The sequence below is a fragment of the Oxyura jamaicensis genome, unplaced genomic scaffold (assembly GCF_011077185.1).
Source record: "Oxyura jamaicensis isolate SHBP4307 breed ruddy duck unplaced genomic scaffold, BPBGC_Ojam_1.0 oxyUn_random_OJ106628, whole genome shotgun sequence".
In the NCBI taxonomy this organism is placed as follows: Eukaryota; Metazoa; Chordata; class Aves; order Anseriformes; family Anatidae; genus Oxyura; species Oxyura jamaicensis.
This window is the reverse complement of record NW_023312333.1, coordinates 2,276-18,616: the sequence shown is the minus strand read 5'-3', so window position 1 is coordinate 18,616 and position 16,341 is coordinate 2,276. Positions and strand designations below refer to the sequence as shown.

At 58.2% G+C, this 16,341-nt stretch overlaps 2 protein-coding genes across 3 annotated transcripts in view; one reads left to right on the top strand and one right to left on the bottom strand.

Moving 5' to 3' along the window:
- LOC118160195 (DNA damage-inducible transcript 4 protein-like) overlaps positions 1 to 2,786 on the bottom strand; it is a 17,211-nt gene extending 14,425 nt beyond the window's left edge. The window contains exon 1 of the mRNA XM_035314732.1: positions 2,778 to 2,786. The gene's annotated coding sequence lies outside the window, so the exon portion shown is untranslated. The remainder of the gene's footprint in view (positions 1 to 2,777) is intronic.
- Positions 1 to 16,341, top strand: part of LOC118160194 (activating signal cointegrator 1 complex subunit 1-like) — a 21,513-nt gene extending 5,172 nt beyond the window's left edge. For both annotated transcript variants that reach the window (XM_035314730.1, XM_035314729.1), the window contains exons 6-10: positions 2,673 to 2,809; positions 4,975 to 5,094; positions 7,640 to 7,764; positions 8,951 to 9,030; positions 15,903 to 16,341. In XM_035314730.1, the coding sequence (XP_035170621.1) occupies positions 2,673 to 2,809; positions 4,975 to 5,094; positions 7,640 to 7,764; positions 8,951 to 9,030; positions 15,903 to 16,019 (579 nt within the window). In that variant the 3' untranslated portion in view covers positions 16,020 to 16,341. The remainder of the gene's footprint in view (positions 1 to 2,672; positions 2,810 to 4,974; positions 5,095 to 7,639; positions 7,765 to 8,950; positions 9,031 to 15,902) is intronic.

Genomic DNA, 16,341 nt, shown 5'->3' with positions numbered 1-16,341 from the left:
TGATCCCCCCTGGCCATCCCGGACCCTGCTTTTCCAACCTTCCTCCTCCAGCTGTCTGCCAGCGGGCCCCGGGGAGCTCTTGTCCCTCCCTGCGGACAGCAAAACCCATCCCTCTTGCTCACTCCAGGCTTCCAGGCTGCCTCCGTGTCAGGCGAATCCTTTCAGTGTAACGTCCCCAAGAGGAAGCCTCTTTTATTCATCTTTGCCCTCCTCCTCTGTAAGCAGTACGAGCTTACAGATTTGTCCAAAGCGACGGGATTTACTTAGAGAAATCTGAACAGGTTTCGGTGACAGCAGCGAGCTGCTCTCCCTCGCAATTTGCTGGTGTAAAACGTCGGAGAATTGGGCAGCCTCCGGTCTTTGAGCGCAGCTCTCCAGCGACGGGAAGGAGGGGAAAAGCCCAGGTGTGTGCGAGGATTTCTTCTGGCCATTGAGCATTTGTGAGCCGCTCTTCCTCTTCCCCCCTCCGAAGCAGTTTCTACGGCAACCATTCATTGATACCGTACAGCTTAGGGTTATGTTGGGGGGGAATAAGCTGGCTAACTTCATTTTCTGTAAATACCCAGCGCTGCTAACGAGACGCTGGATCTCAGGGAGGAAGGGGCAGACAACGGGAGGGGTCGCTCAGCCTGCAGCCCTCGGGTCGGTTCTGAGGGAGAGCTGTTCTGCCTCGCTCCTTTGTCTGGGGAGCAGGGTGGGAGAGGGCATCCTGCTGGCAGGCACTATCATGCTGTTAAGGACAAAAAAAAAGGAGAAAGCTGTCTGCAAATATTGGAAGCTCTTAAGGCAGTCGAAAGGATGCAGCCAGGGAGGAAGGGCTGAGCTGCTTGATCCTTTGCCTCGTCACGCAGAAGACCGTGTTTCGGTCGGTGCTTTCCCTGCTGCGGGGGAATTTGCAGGAACAACGTGCTTGGGATTTGCAAAGACCCCAAATAAAACCCTTTCCGTGTTGCAGCCAGGAGAGCAAAGGTCGAAGTGGGAGGGAGACTTGAGGGAAGAGGACGTGGGGGGATTTTTGTAACCCTAAACGTGCGGAAGTGGGTTGTTTCTCTGCGACGACGACATCGTGCGTCCTTAGGGAACAGCGGGTTGAGCAGTGAAGTTTGGAGGGGCAGTGGGATCAGTCTGATGTGCTTGTACCTGCCAGCAAGTTCCTGCAAATGCACGGCTCTCAGATTCCCCCGTCAAATACGGGGGATTCCCTGCTCTAGGCAGGGGAAGGAGCTGGTGCAAGAGGAGCTTGGCACCGAGAACAACTCAGAGAGCGTGGCCGAGGTGCTGGGATCCCTGTGCCCCCCTCCGGTGTCTCACCTCTGCTCTTATGGTTACCTTACCTTGGTAACCGTAAGAGTTAACCAGGTAACGCTGGTTGTCTGCGGCACGGGTAAATCAAACTGGCTCCCCGTTCCTGTTCCCCAAGCCGTTGTTTGGTGGTGGGCCCAACGTCCTCTGGCCACGGGTACCATTAAAAGAAGACTGATGGGGAGGAATCGTGTCCCGCAGGCCAGCAGCAGTAGGAATTCAAGGAAATACAAAGGCTCTGAGAGGTGAGGAGGAGCGAGATGGAGGCAGCCCTCCTGCCTGTTCTGTGGCGTGCCTAACGTCAGGAGTCTGCTGCGGGCTGCTGCGTGGTGCTGAGGTCCGCAGCCCACGCCAGGATTTCGGGGCTCAGTCAGCAAAAAAACAAAATGATCCGCAGCAGGGGCAGGCAGGCACACACTCTCTGTGGGCTGGGGAGCACCCAGCTTCGCCTGAAAACCCGCGGAGATGCGAGGCGCTGAGCTCTGAGGGGCTGAGATACGGCAGCCTTTGAACGCCAGAGAGGTTTCCTGTCAAACTCTGAAGCACAGGTAGAAACTTGGGAGCTGTCGTTCTCAGTCCGTGGGCTTTTTGTTGTTGTTTTTCAGAGAAATGCTTCCGTGGCAGGGTAAGTGGTGCCGGATTCTTCGGGAGTTAGAAGTGGAGGTTATTTCATGCGCTGGTGGGAAACGGCCGCTAAGTGGGAACAATTGTTGTACCATGGGCGTGTTAACCATCCGCAAGGTATTTTTATAAAGACCCTAGAACAAAAGAGTGTGCTTCTGAAGGCTGAGCGCGAGCACTGCTCCACCTGGGAACAGTTCTTCCCCAGCAACAAACACGGAGCTCTTTTTTTAAAGGGAATTTAAACTTGATTCATCTCGGCAAACTATAGGGCACACGGGAACAAGGAAGATGTAATTACCAGGGCTGGGGTGAGCTGTGCTGGTGCAGCGAGGTGCAGCCTGTGCTTAGGCAGGATTTAGGGACCACGTAGAGCTCGTCACCGCGGCTGGCTCCAACTGTGCTGCACGAAACCACATTTCACTCCAGCTCTGTCCGTGCTGACCTGTGCTGAGTCCGTTGCTGGGGGCAGCGGCCGCTCTGACGGCCCCCCTGGGCTGGAGGCTGCCCTAAGGAGCCCCGATTCGGGTTCCAGGCAGAGCACGCGAGCAGGGCTGGGCTGTGCCTCGCGCACAGAGCCTGAGCAGTGCAGCCCGGTCTCGGCTTCCAGTGGCCACCAGCTCGAGCAGCGAGGCGGAGGCGGAAGGCTCGATGCTGGTGGCTTGGTGCTCGTTGCCCGTCGTGCTTATCCCCCCGGCCCGGGTGTGCGTCTGAGATGTGCTGAGGTTCTGTATCTGGTTGTGTTGTAGGATCACGGGGTGAGCAGCAGCCTGTTCCAGAACCCTGCCAAGCTTCACCTGACTCTGGGGACGCTGGTGCTGCTGAACGAACAGGAGATCCGGAAGGCCCGCGACCTGCTGCAGCGCTGCAAGGAGGACTTTGTGGAGTAAGTGAGGCGGAGGGCTGTCACGCCTGGGGCGTGCGTGGGGGGAAAGAAGCAAGCTTGTCTGTAACGAGGAGCAGCGAGGAGGAGAGCAGCCCAGCGGCGAGCGTGGCTAAACCCCGGCAATTTACAAAAAAGCTGAATGTTTCGAGCAGGAGCAGCAGCAATCACCCAGCGTGCAACAACCAGAGAGCGTAACAACCAAGAGCGTAACTCGTGGCTCAGCCCAAGCCCTCAGCCTTCCCTGCAGACCCGCTCCGGTCCCTCCTTCCTCTCCCCTCCGTCCCCATTATCATTTAGCGTGAGCAGATCCTCGCTGCTGTCCCCTGCCTGCTGCAGAGGGAGGGGCGAGCTCCCTCACCTCGGCGTGCTGTCTGCAGCGGGCTCCGGCGCGCTGCTTCCCTCCTGCCTCGCAGCAGATGCCGAGGTGTCCTTGACATGCATTTCTGTGTGCGGGGAAGCCGGCAGGAGCCCCGTGAGTAATTGGGCTGAAACGCTCCGCGCCGCTCCAGCGCCGGGGCTGTCTCACTGCCTGTTAACACCGAGCTGCAGATGTTGTGGCTCCAACTGGAGACGTGGCTGAAGGGCGCCGTAATTACCTTATCTCTGCACGGCTTAGAAATCGGAGATGACCTAAGGGACCGCCTTATTTCTTTATTTCTGCAAAGCCTTTGCACAGAGAGCGCTGATTCCTGATTTATTTTCCCCTTCTTTTCTACCTTAGAAGAATTAGCCACGCGGTGCCAGCCGATAGCTATGGGAATGAACGCACAGCCAAGATTCTTACCTCCTCCCCTAAAGCGCAGGCTCTGTTCTTACAGCTGTTGAACAGAACTGCGAGCACGTTCCCAGGGGCAGGGGCTGCCCGCAGTACTTAAACTGGCACCCTCCGTGTAGCTGGGCTGAACCGAGACAGCAAATTGTTACCCTCCACTTCCTTTGGTGGAGGGGGAATCGCCACTCGAGCAGGTTATTTCCCTGGCCACAGCCCCACAAATATAAGCTCAAAATTAATTTAGGCTCCCTTCCACCCACACGAACCTTCGTGAGTGTTTGTTGACTTCGGTAAAGGCCAGCCGTGCCGTCTGGAGGGAGACGTGCCCTTTTTGTCCCTTTTTACAGTGCGTGGCCTCAGGTGCTCGTAGGCTCACGTGCACGACCGCACGCGGGCTGCTCTCCTCCCAGAAAACAAACCGCAGGAGGAGATCACGCTCCCCTGTCCCACCTGGGAGGCTTTTACACAGAACCTCACCGCTGCGCGCCGGGGCGGGCTGCACGGCAGCGAGCAAGGTTAGAGCAAAGTCACGCCCGTGCCATTAACTCGTGTTTATTTCTCCTGCCTGCCTGGGTGCTCCGCGAGACCTCACAGGAAACGAGGCAGCGGCGGAGCTCTCGCTGCGGCGCCTGCCTCCCCGCGCTGCTCGGGTGGCGGAGGCAAGGAGGCGGCGTGATTTTGGAAGCAGCTCGGCTGCACGGCGCGCTTGCAGGTGCGGGAGGGCCTCTCGCACCGCTTTTTGGGTTTCGCCTCCCCGCAAGAGGGGCTGGAGATGGTTTGAAAGCGGCTCTGTTCCCTTCCAGCGTTTGTAAGTGGACGTTGAAACGTGCTTGGAGCTGCATTCTGCTTGGGGTGCGAAAATCAGTGAACTGCAGGCTTGGTGTCACGATAACTCTTCTCAGGGAAGGCGGGAGCTTCTCTGGGATGAGTTTTGCCATTTGAGCGCTGACGGGTTTTGTACAAATAGCTCTGAGGTGGCCTGTGAATACCGACAGGTTGGCTTACCTCGTGCCTGAAACAGTGAATGTATGAATTTCAGTGTTTTTATGGTGTTTCTTGAGATGACGAGACAACAGCAGCTGCAGCTTTTTCAGCTCTTGAAATTAGGCAGCCTTCTTCTGTGGGTTTTGTTCTGTTGGCTCGCTTCCCCACCCCAGTGCAAACGACATTCACATGGGAAAGGAAAGAGCTCTGCAGTGAGTTCACCGCCCCGTACGGGCTGCGTGCCCCACGTAACCTCAAAGCTGTGCTTAACAGTAGCAATAAATGAGATTTTTCCCGTCCCCTTAGTAAGCATCGATATATTTAGGGTGTGAGAGGAGTACTACACCTTGTATTTCCAAAGCAGCTGTGATGTCTTGCTCTTTAACACAAGGGACTTCTCCCGTTCTAGCCGGATCACCGGAGGCAGACCCCTGGCTGTGGAGGTGGCCGGGGTGGAGTACATGAACGATGACCCTGCCATGACGGACGTCCTCTACGCGAAGGTCCACATGAAGGACGGCTCGGACAGGTGAGTCCCAGTCCCCCCCCACTCCTTTCTTCCCGTCCTCACCGTGCGGGCCGTGCCCGAGGATCCCTGCACTGGCTGGAGTCGCTGGGTGCTGCCGGCGGCCCCGGGGCCGGCAGTGGGGAAGACGAAGTCCTTTGTGCTTCGCAAACCGGTCCAGGCAGTGGTGTGTCTGCTCGTCGAGTCGCTCGCTGGCGGTGCGGCTGAGATGATGTTGTCTGACTTGGAAGGCGGGACAGCTCGGCCTCTGCCGCCTGGCTCCCGGCGCACAAACCCGATTCATCTGGGCGGCCTGACTTACTCCGCAGCACTTCGTGATTCTCCCAACCCAGCTGCACCAGGAGGTCCCTAGAAAAGCGTGGCTTGGTTACGGAGTCGGTGTCTGTATCTCTGTCTAGCCTGAAACGCGCACCGGGTGTGAAACATCTGTGCTCTGAGCTGCTGGGGGGGAATCTTGAGCCTGGCTGGTGTCAGTGCATGCTGGTGACGTTAGCAGAAGGCTCCACGCTCCTTCCCGGGCCTGGTGGTGACTGGACAACCTTCCTCCAGCCCGTTTTCGACGAGTGCATCACCAGCAGCAGCACCACCTTTTCCCTTAATGCTTCCTCAGCAGCTGGGGAAAATGTAAGAGCCATCAAGAGCTTGTGAGGTGGGTGGGGAAGGAGGCGGAGGAGTAGCCAGGAGAGCTTTATCCTGCTCTTTCGGAGCTCTAGCCTTTTTTTTTTCCTGGCAGTGCTTCCCTTTTGGGCAGTGCTTCCCTTTTGGTGTCTGACCCCCTTGCTAGAGGACAGCAGGAGCTAGCAGGCTGTGGGCAGGGACCTGCTCAGGGCAGAAGGGAGGCGTTCTGGCATCTCCTTTCCCCCAGGGAAAGAAGATGGGGGGGTCCCTGCTTAAAACCCCGTGGGGAAAACCACGCTTCGGAGGCTCTGCTGAAGAAAGAGATCGGAAGAGGGATAAGCAAACGGGTGGGAAAATGAAGGCGTAACAACTGCTGGGAGGCAGTAGGAATTGAAGTGCTCTCTTCCTCTTCTCAACTCTTCCGCTTTGAAGCCTGTCCTACCCTGAAAGAGGTGAGGTAAAACAGACTGGGGGGGTGGAGAACCGGGACAATCATCAGCCAGGAGAGAGAAGAGAAATACAGGGAGAAACGGGGAAGAAGCACTCAGAAAGGTGAGGCAGAGGCAGATGCTGCATAACCCGAATTCCCTTCGGTCAGTCTGTTGTAGGAAGCACTTGACGTGTCAGAGCTGAGCTGTGGGGCTCCGTTTCTCCCGGGTGTCCAAGTTGTGGACCACCTGAGAGGTGCAGTGCTTGCGAGTCCGCTTGCGCTTCTGGAAAGAAGGCTGTGGCTGGAGAGAAGTCCTGCAGAGCCCAAGGAGGGCCCGAAGCGAGGATGTTAGCTGGGGTTTTGCTCGGGGAAACGGGCAAAGCTGGCTGAAAGCAGCTCCTCAGCTGCAGGGCCGATCCGGGGGGGAGAGCGGCAGCCACGTGCTTCGTCCTGCTGGCTGCGGCTCTGCTGCAGCCCGTGGGAGCTGCGTGCCTCCCTGGCTCATGCGAGGCGTCCTGCTCGCTCGGCGTGGCTCCCGGCGTGGGGTTCCTTCCTGAGCTGTGGCTGATCCTGATCGGCTTAGGCTATAACGCAGGAGATGGGATTTGCCCGACTGAGTTTGCATAACCGCAGCCAGCGTTAGAGGTTGGCGAGCCCTTCCGCACATGTAATGGCTCAGTCTGAGGGAGAGATCATGCTCTGATGCCTCCCACATGGCAAATAATTTCCGTTATAATTCATTCTAATTTGGTTTATTTCCTTGATTAACTTTATAATGGAATAAAGCACCATTTTCACTTGAGCTATTCTCTGCTAATTTGTTTTAGGATTGTCCGTAATGGTATTCATTTAATCTTTGTCATTGCTAATTTTAAAAACCAGCCATGTAAAGCCAGAAAGCAGCACAAAACCATGGCAATCGGACCTTGGAGAGCCCCGGGACCGTCACGTGGCTGCTGGCAGCCCACGAGGGGCCGTGCAGGAGGCGGCAGCCCCGGGCTCTGCCTCCCCACGAAGTCCCGCCAGTGGCAGCAAGTCCTCGGGTTCTGCTTGTTCAGGAGTCTGGGGGTCGGAGCGTTCCCCAGGGTGCCTTGTCTGGGTTTGCACCTTCTGTCACCGCGGTCTGGGCTCTTCCAGAAGTGGAGCTTGGCTCTCTGGGGCAGACGGGGTCCGAGCTCCAGCCTGGAGCTCTGCACAGGTCCCAGTCCCTGCACCGAGAGCTCCCCCGGGGCCCGAGCAGCCCCGGGGCTCCCTCGGTGTCGGCGTGTGCAAGCAGAGTGAGCGGTGTTCAAGGCAGATGTGTCCTCCACGTTCCGACCGCATCACAAACAGCCAGGGCTTCCTGCAGGAGAGCTGAGTCCCGGTGGCTCTGTTAGCTCCCCCTGCTCCCTTTTCCTGAGCGCATGCAGAGGAATTTCACGCTGGCAGAGAAGCAAACAGCTGCCAACACGGGAGTTCCTCCTTCCTTCACGTTGCTCTGTGCTCTTTTTGCCTTCCCAGGTTGCAGGCGATCGCCGATCAGCTGGTGGAGCGCTTTGTGGCCTCCGGCCTGATGCTTAAAGAGTGGGATAGGGTGAAACTGCACGCCACGGTCATGAACACGCTCTTCAGGAAAGATCCAGGTGGTGGGTATCCTTCTTCTTTGCTGGTAAATGCATTTCACGTCGTGCTGCTGCACGGGGAGTGCTTTGGTCAGTAACTGTCGGCTTTTACGCCTGTCGCGTTTTCAGTTTTTAGTAATGTTGGGATTTTTTTCCCCCCTGAAACTCGGACCTGAGATTCCAGGGGGGGGGAACGTTGCCAAATGAAACCTGGGACAAAATGAAGAAGCAGCCGGCTGGAGGAGGCAGGCATGCTCTGAGTGCTTCCTGGATCTTTTCAAAGGCTCTTTGCCTTAGCTTCCAGGTCCCTACCGCCCAGTAGCACTCCCAGGCTCTGGACCAGAAAGGAACACGTTTAAATACCTTGTGAGGTCTTGGGCTCCCCGTGCCCCAGCATTAAGCTGAAATCCTGTACCAACTTGATGTGCTCTGCTGACCCCTAAACAAGATGGAAACGTGCTTCTTTTGGGGCGAGTTAAAGATCGCCGGCCCGTTCAGGAACCTGATCCCCGTGTCTTTCCCGTTAAATCAGGTTCAGACGAGGCTGAATACGAGCTGCTGCTGAGCAGCTGGTGTCTGGCGCCTCTGCCAAAAGCTTGTCTGCTCGGGCAGCCTGCAGCACGGCTCGGATCGCAGCACTGCCTTCGGGGAGGGGCGGCCTGCTACAGCCCTGTTCTCATGTGCAGCCACGCACGTGCCCCCGGCGCTGCTGGGCAGCTCGCAAGCCTTATCAGCACCGCAGGAGAGCTTTTCCTAGCTTTCTCTGGCACGCCGAGCTTCGCGCAGCGTTGAGCGTTCTCCAGTTGCTGCCTCGGAGTCTCGGCACGGACAGCGATAAGAGCGGGGAGCCTGTCACAGCTTTGGGGCTGCCCGCTGCCGAGGTCAGCTAAGCGTGCTCTGCCAGCAGAAACCCTGACAAGACCGATTCTTTGGGCCCCGAGCATCAGTGAAAAGCCACCAGCCCCACAGAGTGACCCCGCAGTAGCTACGATTTAGGGTTTTCCTCCAGGTGTTCCTGACAGGGGCACCGATCCCTGCCTTATTCAGCCTTGTTCTCCTTAAAATCAAAGTGTTTTCCCACGAAGAACCGGGCAAGGAGGGCTTATTAGCTGGCAGCTGGCTTTGGGGAGGAGAAGAGTGGGGGGCGAAGTACAGCACACGCAGTTCTCCCATCTGAGCCTCATTCTGGTGGTGGCTTTTCCCTTCCCAGCTGAAGAGCGCACCGCCGCCACGGCTGCTAAATCATCCTTCAAGGAACGGGAGTCCTTTAACGGCCGAAATATCCTCAAGGTCAGTATGAAACAGGGAGGGGAACGGCGCCAGCTGTGGATATTGTCCAGCCAAAAGAGGCTGAAACACCTCTTGGAGGCTGCTTTTGTCTTAGGCGTATGGGATCTCCCGGGGGGATTGATCTGTTTAGAAAATAAACGATCTAGATCACTCATGACTGGGAGCATTACAGCATCTAACAGAAGCGTTCTCAAAGCTGGCGAGGCTCGGATCAGGAGTGTGTAGCACGAATGCTAAGTGGGTGTTTGTGTTGTCGTTCACTCCGCTCGTGTTTTACCCGGGAGACTCGGGCTCGTGTCGATTTGCAGCCCACCAGAAAGGAGCACTGAGTTGCTCTTGTTCTACCCGCTCGTATTTATGCTGCTAAAAAATCCGACTGCCATTTCGCATGCTCTTTTATTTATTTATTTATTTATTAATCTCTGCTATCGATTTGCTTGGAGAGGAGCAGGCTGCAGCCTGGGCTGAGCCCGCAGGCAGCCTCTGCCGCTCTTCCAGCTGGCAGCGTCAGGCTGATGCTGCGGTGCTTGGCCCCTGCGAGTATCCAGAGAGAAAAAGGCAAGGAGCAAAAATGGAAAGCAGCACCGGCTTGCAAGGCAACCCGAGCCTCTCTTGGGTGAGGGGATTTGTTGCAGGCGGCTGTGATGAGAGGGAGACGGGACGAGGCACGACATGTGGGAACCGCTGGGTGTCCTGGCCACAAACTGGCAGCGACACCGGAGAGGCTGGGTGGGGGATGGACAGCTCGGGAGGACGTCGGGGCATCAGGGGACAGAAAAGCTCTGCTCTGTTTGTGCTCGCAGATCTCCTGCCTAATGCACGAGGCGCTGGATGGAGAGGTGAAGGCAGGGAGTGGGGCTGATTGATTTCCCCTGCGCGGAGGACAGGCAGAGGGACAGAACTGGGTTAAGCTCTCATTGTCTGTGCCAGCGCCGTGTCATGACTCAGCATCACGCTGCGCGCCCGGGGCGAGGCTGCAGCACTGCGTGAAGCAGGGAGCCCACGGACGCGGTCCCTGGGTTTTAATGGGACCTGTGAGGTTTGGTTAGCTCCTAGCGCCCCAAAACCTGCTCCAGAAAGGGAAGGTGGCACACGTTGGAAGCCCCAGGCACCCACAGGGACTCAGCTTTCGAGGCGCGTGCCCACATTTCGCTTTGTCCCTCCTGACCTTTCTCTGGGGCCTGTTAAATTTGCCCTCGGACTCGAGAGGGACGTCAAATCCAGCCGGCCTCTGTCCTTAACGCGGCTGCCTCTCCGCGGGTGGCTGTCCCTTATATTCCTGAAACAGGAGCTGAGGCGTTCTGAAAACTGACTGATTCTGTCCCGAGGTAGCCAAAGGAGCTGCCGCCTGTCTGGACGGCTGCTAATCGCTTCGGAGCGGGCCTTGCAGCGAGGAACGTCCTCCTTCTCCCCCACCTCCACCGCGTCTCCTGCCTAACCTGCTCGCTTCGTCTTTCCCCTCGGCCTCCCACGTGCCTGCAGCAGAAGGCCCGTTGGCATTCATTAATGACGTGAGTCATAAATAGCTCCAGGCTGCTCACCAGCCGAGCCCAGCCACCGAAGCGTTCGAGCGTGACCTTGCAGGGATGCGCCGGCTCCCTCCCAGCCCCCTCGGACCCGCGGCATTTATCCCCCGGTCGGGGAGCTCGCCCTTCGTTAGCTCCTGCCGCAGGATCTGAGCTGCCGCGGGCACGTGTTGGCTGGTGGCGTGCCGGCGTTACCCCAGGCCCCAGCTGGTCTTTTGCTTTCAGCAGCCCTGATGGGAATTGTATTTGAGAAGCCTTTGTTCGACCCGTGCCGCGGAGTTATCCGTCCACTCCTGTTTGTGCTAAGAAATGGCTGTGCGGGCCGGCGCCTTCCCACACCGCTCAGAAAATAGATCCTGGAGGACGAGCTGCGCTGGGGAGCCCAAATGGCTTCTGGCTCGAACAACAGCCGTGAAGAAGGCTCCTCGGGCTCGCTGGTGCAGAAAGCCCAAGGGAAGCCTGCGAGTGATTTGTGCCTCCCGTGGGAGCGCCAGACGCTCTGCCTCCGTGCCTGCCTCGTCCCGCGGAGCGGGGACGCTTTACGAAGCGCTCCAGACGCAGCAATACCTCTTCCTTTTAGGGTGGCCAGCTGCTGGGTCCTTTGAGCATCCCAGTCACGTCCCAAACTCCCGCTCCGCTCGGGAGCAAAGCAAAACATCCCCTGGCGAGCAGAGGGAGGGGGCAGCTCCTTCCCCGAGCGAGGAAGATTGGGCTTGGCAGCCCCTCCGCGTTGCTTCCTCCTCCTCCTCTTCCTCCTCCTCTGTCCCCGAGGGTGGCCGCGTGCCCGGCGTCGCAGCTGGCCGAGCGGCACGGCCCTGGCACCGAGGCGGCTGGGGCAGCTGCGTGCATCTCCGGAGACGAGGCTTGGCCGCCTCCGGGCTTTTATTTATTATTTACTCGCCCGCTTTTATTTATTTCCCTTCGCGAAAACGCCAAGGCTGTGGCGAATAAATAAAAAATGGAAAGGAACGTGGAGGCGCAGCCCGGCCAAAAATTTTCCATCCTGCTTCGGAAGGAAGGGAAGGCTTAGGGTGGGGAGGAAAACATCTCAGCCCTCACTGGGTTTGAACCGAATGATTCTTAACTCAAGGTCTGAGGAGCCTGGGGCGGCCTTTGCCCCGTTCAGACAAGAGGTAAGCGAGTTTTGAGCGAGGAAAGAGGCTTGAAATGCCCGAAACCCAACAAGCGTTAAAGAAAGTAACTCCTGCCCCTGTGCAGAGCCACCCTCGCCAATTCCCCTTGCAGATGAGGAGCGCTGACTGTGTTCTGAAGCCCCCGCTACCTCTTCTGTGCAGCTTTTGTTGGTGAATTTAAGCAGACAGTCTTCTCCCGTTGTATTTTTAAGCAGAGGTGAAATCAAAGGGCCGAAGACCCCACGCTGGGTGAGATCAGGAGTGCCCAGTTCTCCTCAGCGAGGTGCTGAGAGCGTAAATCCAACGCAGGGCTGAGAACTGGAGCGGGCACACACCCGGAGGTGGCCGCTCGGAAAGTTTGGAGCTCCAAATACCAAACCGAAACCCACCGGGCTGAGAAGAGCCCGAGTAAGAGCCCGCGGTGCAGCCTCGGGAATGAGGCAGCGCTTTCCTCGCCGAGGGTTCCCCAAAGGAGCCAAAAGCCGAAACGAAAGGCTGCCGTGCGCGGATCCTCTCGGTGACCTTCCAGCATGGGAGAGCAGCTTCTCTTTGTGGAGGTGCTCAGCACCTCTCTGTGCCGGCGCTGGGAGGGCTGGGCGAGGGGGGGCTCGCCGAGAGGCTGGGGAAGCTCCTGGCTCCCCTCGGCCCGTCCTCGCGGCGTTGTGGAGCTGGGCTGGGGGTGCCTCCGCCTGGCGCCCCCGAGCTCCCCCGAGATGGCTGCCAGCTGAGGCAGCGTCACCTTCCTGATCTTCAAGGACATTTGTTTTTCTCTCCCTGGAGCTGGCAGGGCTTGAATTACGGCGGCTCCTTAATAGAGATGGAGGCCCAGCGCATTTAGCGCAGGGGGAAAAGAGAGAAAGAACGCATCGATTAGTCAAAGGAGGCAGTTCATCCCAAAGGTGCCCTGACCCTTCTGCCGGATAATTTCCCGGGTCTGTCTGAATTAATTGACTGGCTCCGTGGCCCGGCTCCTCCTCTCGGTGGCTTTGTGAGCAGAACCGGGAGGTCACATTGACGGAGCTCCTCGTCCCAGCGTCCCCGCACGCCCCGCCAGCCTCCCGGCACCACTGCAGCAAAGCCAAAGGCCGGCTCTGAAGAACCGTCGCTGCGTGTGCTGTAACGGGGAGCGCTGGGCGCCGTGGGGCCGAGGCTGCCGTGGAGACACGCGGCGGCTGATCATCGATCTCCTTGGAGAGGTTGCACTGCGAATCCCTCGCGTCTGGGGCGGGGAAGTTAGCGGAGCCCTTAACGCGCGAGCGTGTGGGTTTGTGGTGGTTTGGTTTTTTTTTTTTTCATTTTATTCTTGTCTGAAAGATGTGCAAGGATCCAGTAACCTCCAAACGTCCCACTTGTATTTGTTTCTGAGTTTGCAGAACGCCTTTCACCATAGCAACCAGGGTTTGATTTCCTCAAGCGCATGAATTTTCATGGAGTTTGCGGCGAGGAGGGGCAAGGACCCAAAGCCCTGAGCTGAAGCAAAGCTTCTGCAGCACGCCAGGAGCGGCGCGACGGTGCGCCCCGAGGAGCAGGCCCTGGAGGGGGGCAAGATGAACAAAAGGCCTGCACCTGGCCCCAGACAGCTTTACCTGGAGGAAGGCGGGCCGGGAAGGTGAAATGCCAGCGTGGGTCCTTTCTGAGCTGGTCACCGTGTGATTGCCGCGTAAAGGACATGCGAAAGACCCGCGGGGTGGCATTTGCTTACGGACCCAAGGCTCGGTGGCGTTTAGGTGGCATTGACCCTGTCTGGGGGAAATCAAAGCGCAGAAACACGCGCCCAGGATAGCTAAAAGGGCCTCTGCTGCCACCTCTCCCAACCTGCAGGAGGCTGAAAGCCAAAGCCAGGGGAAGGATCCCTGCCCGTCCCGGCCCTCTCCTCGCGGCTCCGCGCCGTGTCTTCGCCCCGTAACACCCGTGCACTAGCCGAGGAACCGGGGTGCTGGGCCAGCGGTCCTTTAAACAGCCGTGGCAGGGACGCGCTCCCTGATTTGGCCGGGGCTAGCGCCTGCCCACCTGCCCTTCCCACCCGCCGCCGTGTGCATTAGGGCTGGCGAGCTTCCAGGCATAATTAAACCCCTGGCAGCTGATGGTTGGCGTGGCGGTGGCCGGAGTGAATCATACAGGGATCAGGTACTTCTGGCACCAAACTGCTTCAGAGGAGATGCTCTGGAAGTGAAAATAGAACGGGAAAGAGCCCGTTCCTTGAACAAGCTGCCCGGCTCTCGACGCGTGGCCCGGTTGGGTTTCATCCTGGGGGGGGGCAGCAGGGGGTTTGGCTGCCTGGGGTAGCGCGTCCGGGAGGGCGATTGTTCTCTGTGTGAGCATGTGTGAGAATTGTGACGACCTCCACTTATCTCCTTTTCCAGGGGGAGAGGGGGAAAAAAAAAAAAGCAGAGATGCTCATCCAGGAGGCACCTCATCGGCCTCCTCCGAAAGCAGAGCGTTTCCGTGGTGGGAGATATAAATATCTTCCTCGGCTCCGCTTGGCTTCTCCCCAGGATAAATAGAAGTGGAAGTCAGAAGCAGAGGCTCAGCCCTCGGAAATCTCTTCCCAAGCCCCTGGGGACGAACGCGGGGTGGCTGCTTGTCGGGAAGGCGCGGGAGGCTCCGAGGATGCCGTTCGAGGGCCTCCTTCCCGATTGCCCAAGGTGGATCTTGGCCTTGAGCCTCACGCACGGCGGCCGGTTGCCGAAGGGAGCGGAGAAGCATCAGCGAGAAGCTGGCTCGAAACGAGAGCAGAGGGGGAAAAAAAAAAAGGCTGTGGCTGTCCTTTAAATCTCGTAGCATGTTTACTCTCAGAGAGAACAGCTACATTACCAAAAATCAATAGTCCTAGCGGTGTTCTCACCGGGAAACAAGCGCACGCTCGGACACATGAGAGGCGGTGGATTTTTTTTTATAAGGAAGAAGAAGCCAAGGGACTGCAAAGTGCTTTGCTCCGAGGGCTCTGCTTCGCTCCCTGCAGCGTGCACATGGAGAGGCCGTGACCCGGGCGGTGCCGTCGGGGACCTGGTGCTGGCCTTTCCCAGCCGACGTGCCGGCGGCGAGGGGAGCAGGGGGAAGGTTTGTCTCCCTGGCTGGCCGCGGGGAAGTCGTCTCAGCCCTTCTCAGCCCTGCACAAAGGAGAAGAGAGGGGAGAGCAGCCTCCTCCCTACCATCTCTTATTAATGAGGCGTTTTATCCCAAGTCCTCTAACAAGAAGCACGCAGGCTTTTGGGAACACGATTAATCTTTAATTGTATAAATCTTTAATCGGGCCAAATGGAGTTTGCATGGTGGCAGTCGTGGCTCCTCTTTTCCTCCGCTCCCTGGCGGAGACGCTCCCCTGGAATAACTTCTTTCCAGCAGCCCCCCGTCCTGGGCCGTGGCCGAACCCTCCGGCACCGAGAAACCCGCGTCCTCCAGGTGCTCGTGCTCTGGGTTTGTGATCAGTAGGTAGGAACTGGTGCACCGCTGCCTCCAGGGGCCGTAATTTAATTAATGCGTTGGCTTTTGCTAGCCATTGGTGTTGGTAGCCCTCGCCTTAAACAGTCTGGAAATTATCCGCTCCGCTCCTAGGGAGACAGAAGCTCCTCCTGAGGCAGGACGGATGCTCCCAGCCAGAGCCCTTTCTTGAGTCCTAGTGGAAGAGGAAGAGCGTTTCACCCAGGTGCCCTTCCGGCAATGCTGCTGAACTTCCCCGGCTCGGATGCCGTTTTTCTGGTTGGCCCCGCCGATGGGATTATCGGCAGAGGCACGCCGTCAGGCCCGAGCACCGCCTCGCTTTCCTTAACTTGCGCTCCGGCCCCCGCCGAACAAAGGAGGATTTGTTGAGCAGGGGGGGTCGGCGCTGGCGGGGAGAGATCCTTCCCCTCCAGCCTGCTACTTTGAATGAGGGCTGAGCCGTCGCCCTAATCCGTGGCCTGGATCGGGGGAAAAACACCCCGGCCTCGCTCTGCGACCGCGGCGTGCCCCAGGTCGGCCTCTGGGACGGTGAACAGGGCTCTCCGCGGGGAAGGGCTGAGCAGCTGCTGCTCAAAAAGGGGAGTTCGTTTCGTACGTCGATGGCGTTAGCGGCCAAATGCAGTCCCTAGGGGTGGAAGTCTTGAAGAGCAGTTTTGTTAAAGGTCAGTCAGCGAGCAGGGGCTTTCTGCAGGAGCAGCTCGTGGTTGGTGGAGCGGCCGCAGGCTGCGTTTCTCTCGGAGCTACCGAAACGTTTTTTTCTCCTCTCCTTCAGCTCTTCGAGCACTTCTACTTCGGCGAGGTGCAGCTGGACGCGGTTCGGCTCTCCCAGAGGTTCTCCACGGACGCCTCCGGCTACTACGCGACGTCGGGGCAGCTGGACTTCTGCTGAACGGGAGCGCGGCCGCCGCCGCGGGCCCCCTCTGGGCACCACCACCGATACGTTTTTATAGGACGAGGATTTTGGACAGCAACCCAGGAACTCCAGACGAGTTCGTTTTCCAAGAGAACAGCTGGAAACACTGGCTTTGGGGGGCACCACCCTGCTTTAGCGTGGCTGTGTTTCAGAGGAGGAAGCCTGTGCTTTACGTAAGCATGCGCAATGCAGGAGAGCTCCCCGGAGCGCGGGATCGAGGTCAGGCGCCGCTTGGATCTCCAGCAGCGTGCCTGCGTGATGTTGATCTCCAAATAAATTAATCCCCTTCAAAAGCAAA